The sequence below is a fragment of the Lutra lutra genome, chromosome 1 (assembly GCF_902655055.1).
Source record: "Lutra lutra chromosome 1, mLutLut1.2, whole genome shotgun sequence".
NCBI lineage: Eukaryota > Metazoa > Chordata > Mammalia > Carnivora > Mustelidae > Lutra > Lutra lutra.
Window position 1 is genome coordinate 60,936,818 of NC_062278.1, and position 18,296 is coordinate 60,955,113.

The 18,296-nt window shown below is 37.0% G+C and overlaps 1 protein-coding gene across 3 annotated transcripts in view; it reads right to left on the minus strand.

Moving 5' to 3' along the window:
• CFAP44 (cilia and flagella associated protein 44) overlaps positions 1-18,296 on the minus strand; it is a 166,863-nt gene that overhangs the window by 34,462 nt on the left and 114,105 nt on the right. For all 3 annotated transcript variants that reach the window (XM_047724893.1, XM_047724889.1, XM_047724890.1), the window contains 2 exons: positions 14,202-14,379; positions 605-1,105 (listed from right to left, as the gene is read on the minus strand). In XM_047724893.1, coding sequence (XP_047580849.1) covers positions 605-1,105; positions 14,202-14,379 — 679 coding nt within the window. The remainder of the gene's footprint in view (positions 1-604; positions 1,106-14,201; positions 14,380-18,296) is intronic.

An 18,296-nucleotide genomic window follows, 5' to 3' on the forward strand; every position in this document is an offset into this window, starting at 1 on the left:
GGACAGACACTGAGGAAGGGAACACTACACGGCTGGCAGTAAGGAGCCATCTATCCAGCAAAGGTCCTTTTCCTTCTGGATTCAGAGCACCTCCTATACAACTGGCCCCAACCTGGTCTGGTTTCCTAGAAATAAAAATAGGTGCCGTTCCAGCCCCAGAACAATTTTGAATCTGGTCATCACCATGAACACTCCCACTGATGAGGCAAATCACACATTACGGAAAGAGGAGGAGGTAAAAAAACAGAGGGTGCCCAATTTTCTCCAGAAGATTTTTAAATTATGGGCCATCCATCATCTGAAAGCTGGTCCATCATTTCCCCTTTACTGAGAATTCAGTTAGATGCCAAATAACATGGATTTGTCCTTAATTCCTAGCTTTGTCAAAGCAAAACATTTAAAAGCTCTAAAGTTTTTGGGCAGAGCACAATAATTAACAGAAGGCCAGGAATGGGGAAGAAGCTAAGCCTTCAGTGAGTTATGGGCCAGTCAGGGCTTGGGAAAGTTTATTGTAGAGAAAATTTAAATCAATAAATAAGAAAGTATATCTAGTTCTTCCCTGCTCTCCCCTCTTTCAGCTTTAAAAAGGCAGTGTCACCCTTACCCTGTTAGTTAAATACTGTTGCATGTACAAATGTTTAATCTCATCCCTTTTCATAACTTCCAGCTCTATATCAATTGGATCTGCTTTTTCAAATTCCAAAAACTTCACAGCATCTACACTGAATGATGATGCCTTTGATGATCTAGACAATGAATCTCTTGTCGTCAAATCACTGTCCTTTATAGAAGAGAGTCTGAGGAATCCTCCACCTGAGATAGCAGACTCTCCCTTTTCCAGCTGGGAGGACGTTTCATCCTGAATCTTGATCTGCTGTCGCTTAAAATTTAGGAGAGTTTCCTCATCATACTGAAATCTCTTTTCTGGAACTTCTTCCGGGAGTATCTGGGGGACTTGGGGAATAGGAATGTGCTTAGACACATGAAGAGTTGACTGGATGCTCTTCAGTTCCTGAACCAGGCACTGTATTTCCTCAATGACAGCCACTTTAAGGTCTCGAAGAGAGAGGATACATTTGTTCATGTTCTTTTTCTTTGAGTGGGCCTAATAAAAAGAATAGAAGAAAACAAAATGAGAACCCATTCACAAAGGATGGTTTGAAATATTTTTGTCCTTTAACTGGTATGTATGCCTAGCAAAAATCCAAGAAAAAAAAATTATCTGATCATTTCTATTCACTACTAAGTTACTCTTTTCTCTAGCTTTTAGGCTGTTTCCCATTGATCTTCTCCAAAAGAGGAAGACAGTGTGGTTGTGACCTCTGGTATCCCTCAGCTGGCTCATAGGGCTCAGTTCTGCTCTCCTCTTCTGACCAACGAGGGGAAGTCCTTCCTGAAGTTTTGTACTCAGCCAGAGCCTAGAGAGGGGAAGGTCATTGTTTAGTGAGGAACATATATATGTAACGGCCTATCCCTGATGGAGACTCCAGTTCCACTGGCTTAGACACATTTAGGGTTGCCACTTAGGGCCAAACTGAAGTTTAGCCTATTTTTATTCTACATTTTGCCCATATTCTTCCTGTTACTTCTTGTGCAGGGACTATCATGATCTTGAATTTCTATATCATGCACACCAACAGATTACAGGACACTTTCTCAGTTCCTTTTCCATTTACCTAAGCCAAACTATGCCCCCTGCCTCAAGCCACAGGAGCCATAGTGGCCCATTGTTTCCTCATTAACAGCTGTTTCCAAAATGCTCTTCCCAGAGCCTATAGGTAAAAGCAACCCTAATCCTGTGTACAATTAGGCAATGAGGTGGTCCAAAGGCTATTAAGAGTTACTTTGCATAAATATACAGGTTTAGGGCGCCTGGGTGGCTCAGTGGGTTAAGCCGCTGCCTTCGGCTCAGGTCATGATCTCAGAGTCCTGGGATCGAGCCCCACATCGGGCTCTCTGCTCAGCAGGGAGCCTGCTTCCCCCTCTCTCTCTGCCTGCCTCTCTGCCTACTTGTGATCTCTCTGTCAAATAAATAAATAAAATCTTTAAAAATATATATATATATATATACAGGTTTACAAAAAAGGATCAAAGGCACTTCTCCAAACTGACAGTAATACTATAGTAGTAGGAGATTTTAACATCCCACTTACATCAGTGCATACATCACCCAGATAAAAAATTAACAAGGAGACAGTGGCTTTGAATGACACATTAGGAACAGATGGACCTAACAGATATATATAAAATATTCCATCCAAAAATGGAATACACATTCTTTTCAAGTTCACATGGAATATTCTCCAGGATGGATCACATGTTAGGCCACAAAACAAGTCTCAATAATTCAAAAAGATGGAAATCATATCATGCATCTGTTTTGACCACAATGGTAGGAAAGTAAAAATCAATTGCGAGGAAAGAACACAAACACATGGAGGTTAAAAACATGGTACTCAACAATGAATGGGTTGAGTGAGACCCCAAAGAGGCAGGAAAAAGAAAGAAAGAAAGAAAGAAAGAAAGAAAGAAAGAAAGAAAGAAAGAAAAGGAAAGGAAAGGAAAGGAAAGGAAAGGAAAGGAAAAAACAGTCCAAAATCTTTGGAATGCAGTAAAAGCAGTTCTAAGAAGGAATTTTATAGTATACAGGACTACTCAAGAAATAAGAAAAAGCTCAAATAAACAACCTAATTTCACACCTAAAAGAGCTAGAAAAGAACCAAAAAAAAGCCCAAAGCTAGTAGAATGAATGAAATAATTAAGCTTAGAGCAGAAATAAATGAAATAGAAATAAACAAACAACAATAACAACAAAAAAATAAAAGATCAATGTAACAAGGAGCTGTTTCTTAAAAAATAAAATTAATACACCTTTAGCTAGACTCGTCAAGAAAAAAGGAGAAGACTCAATAAATATAATCAGAAATGAAGGAGAAATGACAACTGACTCCACAGAAATACAAAAAAATTATAAGAGAATATTATGGAAAATTATATGTCAACAAATTGGACAAACTAGAAGAAAGTAATAAAATTCCTAGAAGCATATAAACTTATAAAGTTGAATAAGGAATAGAAAATCTGAACAGATGAATTATTAGCAATGAGATTAAATCAGTAATCAAAAAATTTCCAAAAAAAAAAAAAAAAAGTCCAAGACCAAATGGACTCACAGGTGATTTTTACCAAACATTTAAAGAATTAATACCTATTCTTTTCAAACTCTTCCAAAAAATATAATAGGAAGGAAAGCTTCCAGGTACATTCTAGCCAGCATTGAAACTGACAAAGCCACTATAGGCCAACTTGTCTGATGACCATAGATGCAAAAATCAATAAGATACTAGCAAACCAAAATCAACAATACATTGAAAAAATTATTTACCACAATCAGGTAGGATTTATTCCAGGGGTGCAAGTGTGGTTCAATATTCACAAATCAATCAATGTCATATATACCATTAACCAGAGAAAGAATGAAAACTATATGATCATCCTAACAGATCCAGAAAAGACATTTGACAAAATTCAACATCTATTTATGAAAAAAAAAAAGTTCCCAACAAAGTAGATTTAGAGAGAACATGCCTCAACATAATAAAGGCCTTATATGAAAAACCCACAGCTAATATCATTACTAAATGGTGAAAAATGGACAGCTTTTCCTGAGATCAGTAACAAGACAGAGATGTCCACTTTCACCACTTCCACTCAACGTAGTACTAGAAGTCCCAGCCACAGCAATCAGACAAGAAAAAGATATAAAAGGCATCCATATTAACTTCCATCCAAGGAAGAAGTAAAACTGTCACTATTTGTAGATGACAGGATACTATATATAGGAAAAATCATAAGGAGACCATCAAAAATCTACTAGAACTGGTAAAGTAATTCTGCATAGTTACACGAGACAAAATTAATATAGAGGAATTTGTTGCATTTCTATACACTAATAACAAAGTAGCAGATAGAGAAATTAAGAAATCAATTTATTTTTTTATTTTTTTTAAGATTTTATTTATTTGAGAGAGAGAGAGAGCATGAAAGGGGTGCAGGGCAGAGGGAGAAGCCAGCTCCCTGATGAGCAGAGGGCCTGATATGGGACTTGATCCTGGGACTCCAGGATCATGACCTGAGCCAAAGGCAGTTGCTTAACCAACTGAGCCACCCAGGTGCCCAAGAAATCAATTTATAGTTGCACCAACAAGAATAAAATACCCAGGAATAAACTTAACCAAGGAAGTGAAAGATCTGTACTCTGAAAGCTATAAAACACTGATGGAACAAATTGTGGAAGACACAAATAAATGGAAAGACACTCCTCCGTGCTCATGAATTGGAAGGATTCATATTTTTAAAAATATCTATACTACCCAGAGCAATCTACAAATCTAATGCAATGCCTACCAAAATACCAACAGCATTTTTCACAGAACTACAACAAATAATTCTAAAAATTGTATGGAACCACAAAAGATCCCAAGTAGCCAAAGCAATCTTAAGAAAAAAGAACAAGGGCTGCCTGGGTGGTTCAGTGGGGTAAGCCTCTACCTTCAGCTCAGGTCCTGATCTCAGGGTTCTGGGATCAAGTCCCACATTGGGCTCTCTGCTAGGCAGGGAGCCTGCTGCCTCCTCTCTCTCTCTCTATTTGTGATCTCTCTCTCTGTCAAATAAATAAAATCTTTAAAAAAAAGAAAGAAAGAATAAAGAACAAAACTGGAGGTATCAAAATCCCAGATTTCATGATATACCACAAAGCTATAGTAATCAAAACAGTATGGTACTGGTACAAAAATAGACATGTAGATCAATGGACAGAATTGAAAACCCAGAAATAAACCCATGCTCTTATGGTCAATTAATTTACAACAACAACAAAAAAAAGGCAGGAACATACAATGGGGGAAATACAGTCTCTTCAACAAATGGTGCTGGAAAAATTGGACAGCTACATGCAAAGGAATGAAACTAGACCACTTTCTTATACCATACACAAAAATGAACTTAAAATTGATTATAGACCTAAATGTGAGACCTAAAACCATAAAATTCCTAAAAGAAAGCATAGGCAATAATTTCTTTGACATCAGCCATAGAAACATCTTTGTAGATAGGTCTCCTAAGAGAAGGGAAACAAAATCAACACAAAAGTGTTGGGAGTACACCAAAATAAAAAGATTTGTAGAACAAAGGAAACAGTCAACAAAATCAAGAGACAACCCAGTGAATGGGAGAAGATATTTGTAAATTATATATCCAATATGGAGTTAACATCCAAAATACATGAGGAACTTATGCAAATCAACACCAAAAAATAAAATAAAATAAAATAAAATAAACCAATCCAATTAAAAAATAGGCAGAGGGCCTGAATAGACATTTCCAAAGAAGACATATAAATGGTCAACAGACACATGAAAAATTGCTTAATATCACTAATCATCAGGGAAACGCAAATCAAAACTACAATGAGATATCACCTTACATCTGTCAAATGGCTAGTATCAAAAAGACAACAAGTATTGGCAAGCATGTGAAGAAAAAGAAATCCTCATGCATCACAGGTGGTAATGTAAATTGGTACCACCACTGTGGAAAATGGCATGGAGTCTCCACAAAAAATTAAAAACAGAACTATCAAATGATCCAACAATACTACTTATGGGTATTTATCTGAAGAAAACAAAAACACTAATTTGAAAGGATATATACACCCCCATATTTACTATAGCATTATTTACAATAGCGAAGATATGGAAGCAACCCTAATGTCCATCCATAGGTGAATGGATAAAAAAGAGGTGGTATGTACATACAATGAAATATGCATCTATAAAAAGGATAAGATCTGAGAAAGGAGCAAGATGACAGAGGAGTAGGAGAACTAATATCATTGGGTCCCAGGAGTTCATCTACATAGAAAAAGAGAGATAAACAACTGGACCTTGAGGGGAGAATTCAAGGGATAAATGATACCATAAGATGAAACAATATTAGAATAACTGGGATCCCAGAAGAAGGAAGAGAGAGAAGGGCAGAAGATATATTGGAGCAAATTATAGCAGAGAATTTCCCTAATTTGGGGAAGGAAACAAGTATCAAAATCCAGGAGACACAGAGATACCCCTTCAAAATCAACAAAAATAGGTCAACAACTTATTACCTAATAGTAAAACTTACAAGTCTCAGTGACAAAGAGAAAATCCTGAAAGTGGCTTGAGACAAGAGGTTTGTAACATACAACAGTAGATATATTAGATCAGCAACAGACCTATCCACAAAGACCTGGCAGGCCAGAAAGGACTGGCATGATATATTCAGAGCACTAAATGAGAAAAAGATGCAGCCAGGAATATTATATCCAGCTAGGCTGATATTGAAAATAGACGGAGAGATAAAAGGATAAAAAGAAAAAAAAAGATAAAGCTAAAAAGTTTCCAGGACAAACAAAAACTAAAAGAATTTGCAAACACCAAACCAGCCCTATAGGAAATTTTTAAAGGGGTCCTCTAAGCAAAGAGAAAGCCTAAAACAGAGACAATATACAGTCTCAATCACCTTACAGACAATACAATGGCACTAAATTCATATCTTTCAGTAGTTACTCTGAATGTAAATGAACTAAATGCCCCAATCAAAAGACACAGTGTATCAGAATGGATATATATTTTTTAATTTTATTTTTTATAAACATATATTTTTATCCCCAGGGGTACAGGTCTGCGAATCGCCAGGTTTACACACTTCACAGCACTCACCATAGCACATACCCTCCCCAATATCCATAACCCCACCCCCCCCTCCCAACCCCCCTCCTCCCATCAACCCTCAGTTTGTTTTGTGAGATTAAGAGTCACTTATGGTTTGTCTCCCTCCCAATCCCATCTTGTTACATTTATTCTTCTCCTACCCCCTTAACCCCCCATATTGCATCTCCTCTCCCTCATATCAGGGAGATCATATGATAGTTGTCTTTCTCCGATTGACTTATTTCGCTAAGCATGATACCCTCTAGTTCCATCCATGTCGTCGCAACTTAGCAAACTCAACACCCAAAGAACAAATAATCCAATCAAGAAATGGGCAGAGGACATGAACAGACATTTCTGCAAAGAAGACATCCAGATGGCCAACAGACACATGAAAAAGTGCTCCATATCACTCGGCATCAGGGAAATACAAATCAAAACCACAATGAGATATCACCTCACACCAGTCAGAATGGCTAAAATTAACAAGTCAGGAAATGACAGATGCTGGCGAGGATGTAGAGAAAGGGGAACCCTCCTACACTGTTGGTGGGAATGCAAGCTGGTGCAACCACTCTGGAAAACAGCATGGAGGTTCCTCAAAATGTTGAAAATAGAACTACCCTATGACCCAGCAATTGCACTGCTGGGTATTTACCCTAAAGATACAAACGTAGTGATCTGAAGGGGCACGTGCACCCGAATGTTTATAGCAGCAATGTCTACAATAGCCAAACTATGGAAAGAACCTAGATGTCCACCAACAGACGAATGGATAAAGAAGATGTGGTATATATACACAATGGAATACTATGCAGCCATCAAAAGAAATGAAATCTTGCCATTTGCAGAATGGATATTTTTAAAAGGCCCATTGATAAGCTGTCTGCAAGAAACTCATTTTAGACCCCAAAACACCTCCAGATTTACATTGAAGAAGTGGTAAACAATTTACCATGCTAATGGACATCAAAAGAAACTGGGGTGGCAATCCTTATATCAGACAAATTAGATTTTAAGCCAAAGACTATAATAAGAGATGAGGAAGGACACTATGACATACTTAAATGGTATGTCCAACAAGAAGATCTAACAATTTTAAATATCTCTGCCCCTAACTGAGGAGCAGCCAATTATATAAACCAATTAATAACAAAATCAAAGAAACAATAATACAATAGTAGGGAACTTTAACACCCCCCACCACCACTGAAATGGACAGATCAACCAAGCAAAAGATCAACAAGGAAATAAAGCCTTTAAATGACACACTGGACCAGATGGACATCACAGATATATTCAGAACATTCCATCCAGAAACAACAGAATACACATTCTTCTCTGGTGCACATGGAACATTCTCCAGAATGGATCACATCCTGGGTCACAAACCAGGTCTCAACTGGTACCAAAAGATTGCGATCATTCCCTGCATATTTTCAGACCACAATGCTCTGAAGCTGGAACTCAACCACAAGAGGAAATTTGGAAAGAACTCAAACACATGGAGGTTAAAGAGCATCCTATTACAGAATGAATGGGTCAACCAGGAAATTAAAGAAAAATTGAAAAAAAAATCATGGAAACAAAGGAAAATGAAAACACAACTGTTCTTTGGGACACAACAAAGGCGGTCCTGAGAGGAAAGTATATTGGAATACAAGCCTGCCTCAAGAAACAAGAAAGGTCTCAAATACACGACCTAACCCTACACCTAAAGGAGCGGGGGAAAGAACAGCAAAGAAAGCCTAAACCCCACAGGAGAAGAGAAATAATAAAGATCAAGGCAGAAACCAATTAAATAGAAACCAAAACAACCTAGAACAGATCAGCGAAAGTAGGAGCTGGTTCTTTGAAAGAATTAATAAGATTGATAAACCCCTGGCCAGACTTTTCCAAAAGAAGAGAAAGGACCCAAATTAATAAAATCATGAATGAAAGAGGAGAGATCACAACCAACACCAAAGAAATACAAACAATTATAAAGAACACATTGTGAGCAGCTATACACCAGCAAATTTAACAGTCTGGAAGAAATGGATGCATTCCTAGAGACATATAAACTACCAAAACTGGACTGGGAAGAAAAAAAGACCTGAACAGACGCATAACCAGGAAGGAAATTGAAGCGTTCATCAAAAATCTCCCAATAAACAAGAGCCCAGGGCCAGATGGCTTCCTAGGGGAATTCTACCAACCATTTAAAGAAGAATTAATTCCTATTCTCCTGAAACTGTTCCAAAAAATAGAAATGGAAGGAAAACTTCCAGACTCATTTTATGAGGCCAGCATTACCTTGATCCCCAAACCAGACAAAGACCCCATCAAAAAGAAGAATTACAGACCAATATCCTTGATGAAAATTGATGCAAAAATTCTCACCCAAATACTAGCCAATAGGATCCAACAGTACATTAAAAGGATTATTCACCACAACCAAGTGGGATTTATTCTTGGGCTGCAAGTTTGGTTCAACATCCACAAACCAATCAATGTGATACAATACATTAATAATAGAAAGAACAAGAACTATATGATACTCTCAATAGATGCTGAAAAAGCATTTGACAAAGTACTGCATCCTTTCTTGATCAAAACTCTTCACAGTGTATGGATAGGAGGTACATACGTCAATATCATCAAAGCCATCTTTGAAAAACCCACAGTGAATATCATCCTCAGTGGGGAAAATCTGAGAGCTTTTCCCCTAAGGTCGGGAATATGACAGGGCTGTCCACTATCTCCACTGCTATTCAAAATAGTACTAGAAGTCCTAGCCTCAGCAATCAGACAACAAAAAGAAATGAAAGACATCTGAATCAGCAAGGAAGAAGTCAAACTCTCACTCTTTGAAGATGATATGATATGTTATGTGGAAAACCCAGAAGACTTCACTACACAACTGCTAGAACTCATACAGGAATTCAGTAAAGTGTCAGGATATAAAATCAATGTACAGAAATCAGTTGCTTTTCTATACACCAACAGCAAGGCAGAAGAAAGAGAAATTAAGGAGTTGATCCCATTTACAAATGCACCCAGAACCATAGGATACCTAGGAATAAACCTAACCAAAGAGGCAAAGAATCTGTATTCAGAAAACTATAAAATGCTCATGAAAGAAATGGAGGAAGACATAAAGAAATGGAAAAACGTTCCATGCTCATGGACTGGAAGAACAAATATTGTGAAAATGACTATGCTACCTAGAGCAATCTACACTTTTAATGCAATCTCTATCAAAATACCATCAACGTTTTTCAAAGAAATGGAGCAAATAATCCTAAAATTTATATGGAACCAGAAAAGACCCCGTATAGCCAGGGGAATGTTGGAAAAGAAAACCAAAGTTGGCAGCATCACAATTCCAGAGTTCAAACTCTATTACAAAGCTGTCATCATCAAGAAAGTATGGTACTGGCACAAAAACAGACACATAGACCAATGGGACAGAATAGAGAGCCCAGAAATGGAACCTCAACTCTTATGGCTAACTAATCTTCAACAAAGCAGGAAACAATGTCCAATGGAAAACAGATAGTGTCTTCAACAAATGGTGTTGGGAAAATTGGACAGCCACATGCAGAAGAATAAAACTGGACCATTTCCTTACACCACACACAAAAATAGACTCCAAATGGATGAAAGGCCTCAATGTGAGATAGGAATCCATCAAATCCTTGAGGAGAACACAGGCAGCAACCTCTTCGACCTCAGCTGCAACAATGTCTTCCTAGAAACATCATCAAAGACAAGGGAAGCAAGGGCAAAAATGAACTATTGGAACTTCATCAAGATCAAAAGCTTTTGCACAGCAAAGCACACAGTCAACAAAACCAAAAGACAACTGACAGAATGGGAAAAGATATTTGCAAATGACATATCAGATAAAGGGCTAGTATCCAAAATCTACAAGAACTTAGCAAACTCAACACCCGAAGAACAAAATACCCAATCAAAAAATGGGCAGAAGACGTGAACAGACATTTCTGCAAAGAGGACATCCAAAAAGCCAACAGACACATGAAAATGTGTTCACCATCACTGGACATCAGGGAATTACAAATTAAAGCCACAATGAGATACCATCTCACTCCCATCAGAATGGCTAAAATTAACTAGTCAGGAAATGACAGGTGTTGGCAAGGATGCAGAGAAAGGGGAACCCTCCTGCACTGGTGGTGGGAATGCAAGCTGGTACAGCCACTTTGGAAAACAGCATGAAGGTTCCTCAAAAAGTTGAAAACAGAGGTACCGTAATGACCCAATCGCACTATTTGGTGTTTACCCTAAAGATACAAATGTAGTGATCCAAAGAGGCACATGCACCCGAATGTTTATAGCAGCAATGTCCACAATAGCCAAACTGTGGAAAGAACCTAGATATCCATCAACAGATGAATGGATAAAGAAGAGATGGTATACATATACAGTAGAATATTATGCAGCCATCTAAAAGAACAACCTTTTGCCATTTGCAATGATGTGGATGGAACTAGAGGGTGTTGTGCTAATTGAAATAAGTCAATCAGAGAAAGGCAATTATCATATGATCTCTCTGATATGAGGAATTTGAGAGGCAGGGCGGGAGGTTTTGGAGGGTAGGGAGTGAAAGAATGAAACAAATGGGACCAGGGACAGAGACAACTGTAAGAGACTCTTAATCTCAGGAAACAAACTGAGGGTTTCTGGGAGGTGGGGAGGGAGGGATAGGGTGGCTGGATTATGGACACTGTGAAGGGCATGTGCTATGGTGAGTGATGTGAATTGTGTAAGACTGGTGATTCACAGACCTGTACCCCAGAAGCAAGTAATATATTATATGTTAATTTTTAAAAAAGGTAAGATCTGCCATTTGTGACAACATGGACGGTCCTAGAGTATATTATGCTGAGTGAAATAACTCAGAGAAAGACAAATAACATATGATTTCAGTCCTGTGGAATTTAAGAAACAAAACAAAGAGAAACAATTAAAAAACCAGACTCTTAAATACAGAGAACTGCTGGTTGCCAGAGATAGGGTTGGAGAAAGGGTGAAATAGATTGGGATTGAGAAGTACAGAACTCTAGTTGGAAAACAAGTCACAGAGATGAAAAGTACAGCATTGGGAATATAGTCAGTAAGATAGTAGTAATGTTGTTTAGTAATAGATAACAACACTCACTGTGTTGACCACAGAGTAATGTACAGATTTTTTGGGTCATTATACTATATACCTGAAACTAATATAACAACTGAATATTATACTTCAAAAAAATGCACTTTTCCAGGCAGTCTTACAAAACTTACCTGTATGATTACTACCTATGAAGCAAGAACACTGTAACAAAATAGAGATGTTTTACACACTTAAGAATAAACATTTAAAGCATTAAGATGTAAACTGAAAACAGATAATCACGTCAAAAAACAGGCAGAAGACATGAACAGACACTTCTCCAATGAAGACATACAAATGGCTAACAGACACATGAAAAAATGTTCATCATCACTAGCCATCAGAGAGATTCAAATCAAAACCACATTGAGATACCACCTTACACCAGTTAGAATGGCCAAAATTAACAAGACAGTAAACAACGTGTGTTAGAGAAGATGTGGAGAAAGGGGAACCCTCTTACACTGTTGGTGGGAATGCAAATTGGTGCAGCCACTTTGGAGAACAGGGTGGAGATTCTTTAAGAAATTAAAAATAGAGCTTCCCTATGACCCTGCAATTGCACTCCTGGGTATTTACCCCAAAGATACAGATATAGTGAAAAGAAGGGCCATCTGTACCCCGATGTTCATAGTAGCAATGGCCACGGTCGCCAAACTGGAAAGAACCAAAATGCCCTTCAACAAACGATTGGATAAGGAAGATGCGGTCTTCCTTATGGAGTATTATGTACTATGGAGTATTATGCCTCCATCAGAAAGGATGAATACCCAACTTCTGTATCAACATGGATGGAACTGGAAGAGATTATGCTGAATGAAATAAGTCAAGCAGAGAGAGTCAATTATCATATGGTTTCACTTATTTTCAGAGCATAAGGAATAACACGGAGGACATGGGGAGATGGAGAGGAGAAGGGATTTGGGGGAAATTGGAGGGGGAGATGAACCATGAGAAACTGTGGACTCTGAGAAACAAACTGAGGGTTTTAGAGGGGCGGGGGGGTGGGAGTTGGGTGAGCCTGGTGGTGGGTATTATGGAGGGCACATATTGCATGGAGCACTGGGTGTGGTGCATAAACAATGAATTCTGGAACACTGGAAAAAAATTTTAAAATAAATAAAAATTTTTAAAAAAAGATGTAAACTCAAAATCCAGCACCTGTGTGAATGGGGGACCTCTTTGAAGCACATAGAAGACAGAATTAAGCTTAAAAACAAATCTAAGGCAACCTGATGACTATAAGGCTCACCCTTTGAAGAACCCTCTTGACACGCCGACACTTTCTTTTTAGTTTTCCAAATACCACACATACCTAAATGCTGGCCATAGGGAAGGGGAATATATAATATGCTATTTCCAAAAAAACTTGATACTTTAGTGTTTTTTAATTTAGCCAATGACATAATGACCATTTATTGACTGTGACCTTCACATTAACATTATGAGATAGACTAAATAGGTCTTGTTGTTAATTGGTATTAATACACCTTTTACAGATAATGTAACCAAGGCTTAGGGAGATTTACATGACCAGCAAAGTTTACATGGCTATTAAGTGGCAGAGATGGGAACAGAATTCTAATCTGACTTGTAGAATAGTGTGCTCTACATTATTTTATGCTGTTATATTAATAAGATGGATTTCAGTGTAATATAGTTCAAGATATCATACCTGTCCATCATCTCTAGTTAGGATTATGGAATTTTTGTAGCTGTTCATCTAAGGTAATTTTTGTTTCATTTATCATAGTCCATCCATCATTATAGAGAAAATTTTTTAACTACAATTTGCCAGTAATCCAAAATTTCAGAATGCAGATAAAATTTTTAAAAAGGAATATGTTAATTGGTTATTATTGAGACACCTAAAAACTTTGTAAATCCTAAAAAAGAAAAAGGCTAAACAATGGCCAGCCTTTTTCCTAAGTCTTTGGCAATCCACAGCAACCAAAATCTATATACAACAAAGACATGTTTGGATATCAGAAATTCAAAGTCTCCAAAATATAGTACTTTCACTGTGAAACGTACTGAGCCAAGTAATTAACTTGAAGGCTGTTTCTGCCATATTAGCTAATAATCACACAAACAAATCTCTTGTCCTCTTTGGGCCTCAGTTTCCTCATTTGTAAAAAGGAGGCATTCTAAATAATTATGAAGATCTTTTCCATTTTAATTTTTTATGCCTATATATCCTTATAGACCATCTAGTGAAATGGGTGCTTTCAGAAGAATTCCACTAAAACCTCAGGGTGCCTCTCATTGTCATGAAAGCTGCGGGTAAGTACCAGGGTGTCTAGGTGTCCCAGTTCCTCTTCCTTCTTGGCAGCATTTATTCTCATGTGCTCGGGTATCTTATAGTCTGCGGCTGTCTTCAGATTGAAGTCTCCCATATACAGCTGAGCCTCCTTGATGGCTTGAACATCTCTGGGATCTTCAAAGTCATCCTGAGGCTTACTCTTGTACCTATCAGAAAAAAAGGCAATCCAGCCACAAATATAACAATAAACTTTAGTTTGTCTACCACATATATGTATAGTCAAATTCAGTCATAAAGCAAAAGTACAATTCTAAATCTGTGGTACGACTTTTTTAAAAAATAGATTTTACTTATTTATTTGACAGAGAGAGAAAGAGATGACCAGTAGGCAGAGAGACAGACAGAGAGAGATGGGAAGCAGGCTCCCCACCGAGCAGAAAGCCCACTGTGGGGCTCAATCCCGAGACCCTGAGATCAGGACCTGAACCAAAGGCACAGACTCAACCCCCTGAGCCACCCAGGTGCTCCTCTGTGGTACTACTTTTATCTGTAGAGCCCAGCCATCTTTTTTTAAGTTAATGACTACAGACCTTCCTCAACTTACAATGGGGTTATGTACCAATAAACCTATAGCTGAAAATAGTATAAATCACAAGGATTCAAAACACCTAACTTACCTAACATTATAGTTTAGCCTATCCCACCTTAAACATACTCAGAACACTTATGTTAACGTATAGTTGGGAAAAATTAGTACAAAGTCCATTTCACAAAAAAGGGTGAAAGACAAATACCATATGATTTCAATCCTGTGGAATTAAAGAAACAAAACAAAGAGAAACAAATAAAAAAACCAGACTCTTAAATACAGAGAATTGCTGGTTGCCAAAGGTATGGTGGGGGGATGGGTAAAATAGATTGACTACTGTACTGAAAGTAAAAAACAAAAACAAAAACAAAAACAGAATGGTTATAAGTGTATTGACAGTTTATCCCCAACACTGTGTAGCTGTCTTGGAGCTGTGCTTCACTGCTTCTGCCCAGTATCATGAGTAGGTATCATACTGCATATGTCACTAGCCTGGGAAAAGATCAAAATTCAAAGTACAATTTTTACTGAATGCATATCACTTTCACATTATTGTCAAACCATCTTAAGTTGGGAACCATCTGTATTTTTATAGCACCCCATGCAAAGTCAAAATGAAATAAATAAAAACCAATAACCAGATGGTGTGAAATAATCTGAATCATTTTTAGGCTTCCATTCACTTCCAAGTGATTTATATCAAGATGGTTATTTATTCCTTCAACAGACATTAAGCCATAGGAACAGAGTGGATGTACTTTAATCAGCAAAAACTTAATTTACCTTTTTTTAAATAACATGTTTGTCATAAAATTTTCAAAAAAAAAAGGCATCTAGCTAAGAATGATATAATGAGCATGTATATTTGCCTCCCACTCTCTCCCCAAATGCCACGGAAATGATGGTGTGGAGGTATTAAAGGGAATAATTCAGGAAGGCTGAGAACAAGATAGAAAACTATGAGCAAACCAGTGATAACAATTTTAAAGGATAATGAGACCAGAGAAAACTGTGGCCCAGAATATCCCTAGGGGAAGGCTATAAAAAAAGATTGGATGTGATCTTATCAGTAGAGGTTCTAGGGAGACTCCAAGCACAGACATCAAAAGACCTAACCTACCTAATTCTTTAAAGTCAACCAACATGAACATGTACACATAGCTTGCAGTCAGCCCTTTAGGAAAACAAACAGTACAATAGCAGAGGAAACATATGTCATCTAATGCATTAATTGACAATTGTTCCTTTGTGTAAAATAGCACTAAAAGGATGGATTAATAATTTTAAAAGGAAAGGAAGTGAATGAAAGAAAGAAAAAGGAAGGGGAGAAGGGAGGAAAGGAAGGAAAGGAGGAAGAATGAATGGAAGGGAAAAAGGGAGGGAGGGAGGGAAGACAGAAAGAGAGAAAGAAAGGAAAGAAGGAATGAAAAGAAAGAGCAAGCAGATACTTCAGCTCAGGCCATATGAGGGAAATAAGGCCCATAATTATCATCATGTTATAAATAACTAGAAAACTGAGCAAAAAATATGAAACAACTATGTTCAGACATTGAATAATGGGCAGCACAGAACTATAATGCACATGAGAACTGAAACAAAATAACTAATCCTTACTATTTCTATTTCTACATGGAGGAAAGTACCAGACTGTGAAGTAGTGTTGAGATCCAAAATATTAGCCCAATAATCTCCATAATTAAGGTTACAAAGGTGAGAGTTCAGAGAAGCCAGATTGGTTAGAATTTTGTGAACAAAAATATCGGAACTATGTATAAAACAATGCCTTCAGAAATTCACATAAGGCTCTCTTTAGTTTTGGGCCAAGTATTAACCTGTGCATGTGTAATGTGAAACATCATGAAGATAAGTAAAGAACATCTGGAGAAAATACAATCGGTGGGAAGCTGTAAACAAGGAATTCTTATAGTTTACACACGGCTGGAAATCACTCCTCATGAGTTCATCTGCTGGAGAGACCTTGCTAAAGGTAGCGAACAATCAGTAGAGACCCTTAAAGAGTCATGCTTTCAAAGTAGGAAAAACAAAAGATCTGGATTTCAATCATTTCAGTCCTCACCAACATTTATAGAAAACTACACCAAAGAACACAAGAAAATATGTTCTTTTTCAAGGACACAATGGATTTTCATGAAGATAGACTATGTGCAGGCCCATACAACTCCCAGTAAGTTTATAAGAATTTAAACCATGCAAACTATTGGGAAATTAAATGGCATACTTAAACTATGGGGCACCTAGGTGTTTCAGCTGGCTAAGCTTCAGTCTTGATTTTGGCTCAGGTCATGATCTCAGGGTTGTGTTATTAAGCCCTGCATCTAGCTCCGCACTCAGCACTGAGTCTGCTTGAGATTCTCTTTCCCTCTCTCTAAAATAAAATCTTTAAAAAAATAAATCATAATCAACAAGAAATCACAAGGGTTATTAGAAAATATTTTGGACAGGGGCTCCTGAGTGGCAGAGCTGATTAAGCATCTGCCTTTGGCTCAGGTCATAATCCCAGAGTCCTGCATCAAGCCCCACATCAGGCTCCCTGCTCAGTGGGAAACCTGCTCTCCCTCTCCCTCTGGCTTGTGCACTCACTCTTCTTCTTCTCTCTTTCTCTCTCTTAAATAGATAAATAAAATTTTTAAAAAATATTTTGGACAAAATGATGCTGAAAACATATCAGAACTTATGAAGTGAAGCTCAGTGTTTCATTTGTACTTTAAATTTATATTTCAATTTATACTTTAAATGTTTATCAATAAAACAGGAAGTATAAAATCAAAGCTTACTGCTGAAACTTAAAACTTAGGCAACGGGAAAATTAACTAAACTCAAACTAATTAAAGGAAATTATATAGAACAGAAAAATCAATGACATAGAAAGCCAACAAGCAATATTTCTAAAAATCTATGACCAAAAGTTAGTTCCTTGAAAAGATAAATAAAATTGATAAGTCTTTTGCTGGAATGATCAAGAAAAAGAAAGAAGATATAAATTAAGGATATCAAAAATAAAAGAAGGGACAATGCAACATATACTATAGAAACTAAAGTAATAAGATAATAGTATGAACTATTTTATACAATAAATTTGATAATCTAGATAAAATGTACAAATTCCTTGAAAGATACAAATTACCAAAACTGATCCAAGAGGAAATATAGAATCTGAATAACACTATAACTATAAACAATTGGAATTTGCATTTATAACCTCTCAAATAATATCCTATGTCCTATGGGCTCATTGATAAATTCTATCAAATATTTAAGAAATAAATAATATGAAGCCTACACAATCCTTCACAAAATAGAAGAGAAAGGAAAACGTCTTATTTCATTTTATGCAACTAGTCTTACCCTGATAACAAACCAGAAAAGATATTGCATAACAATAAAACTAGAAACAAAGTCTTTATTTAAAAAGAAAAGTCCATAACAAAATGCCAGCAAATCAAACTCAGAAATATATACTTTTGGAAAATGTAAAAAGGCTATTTTACCAGTTTATGTAGATATGAATGCATG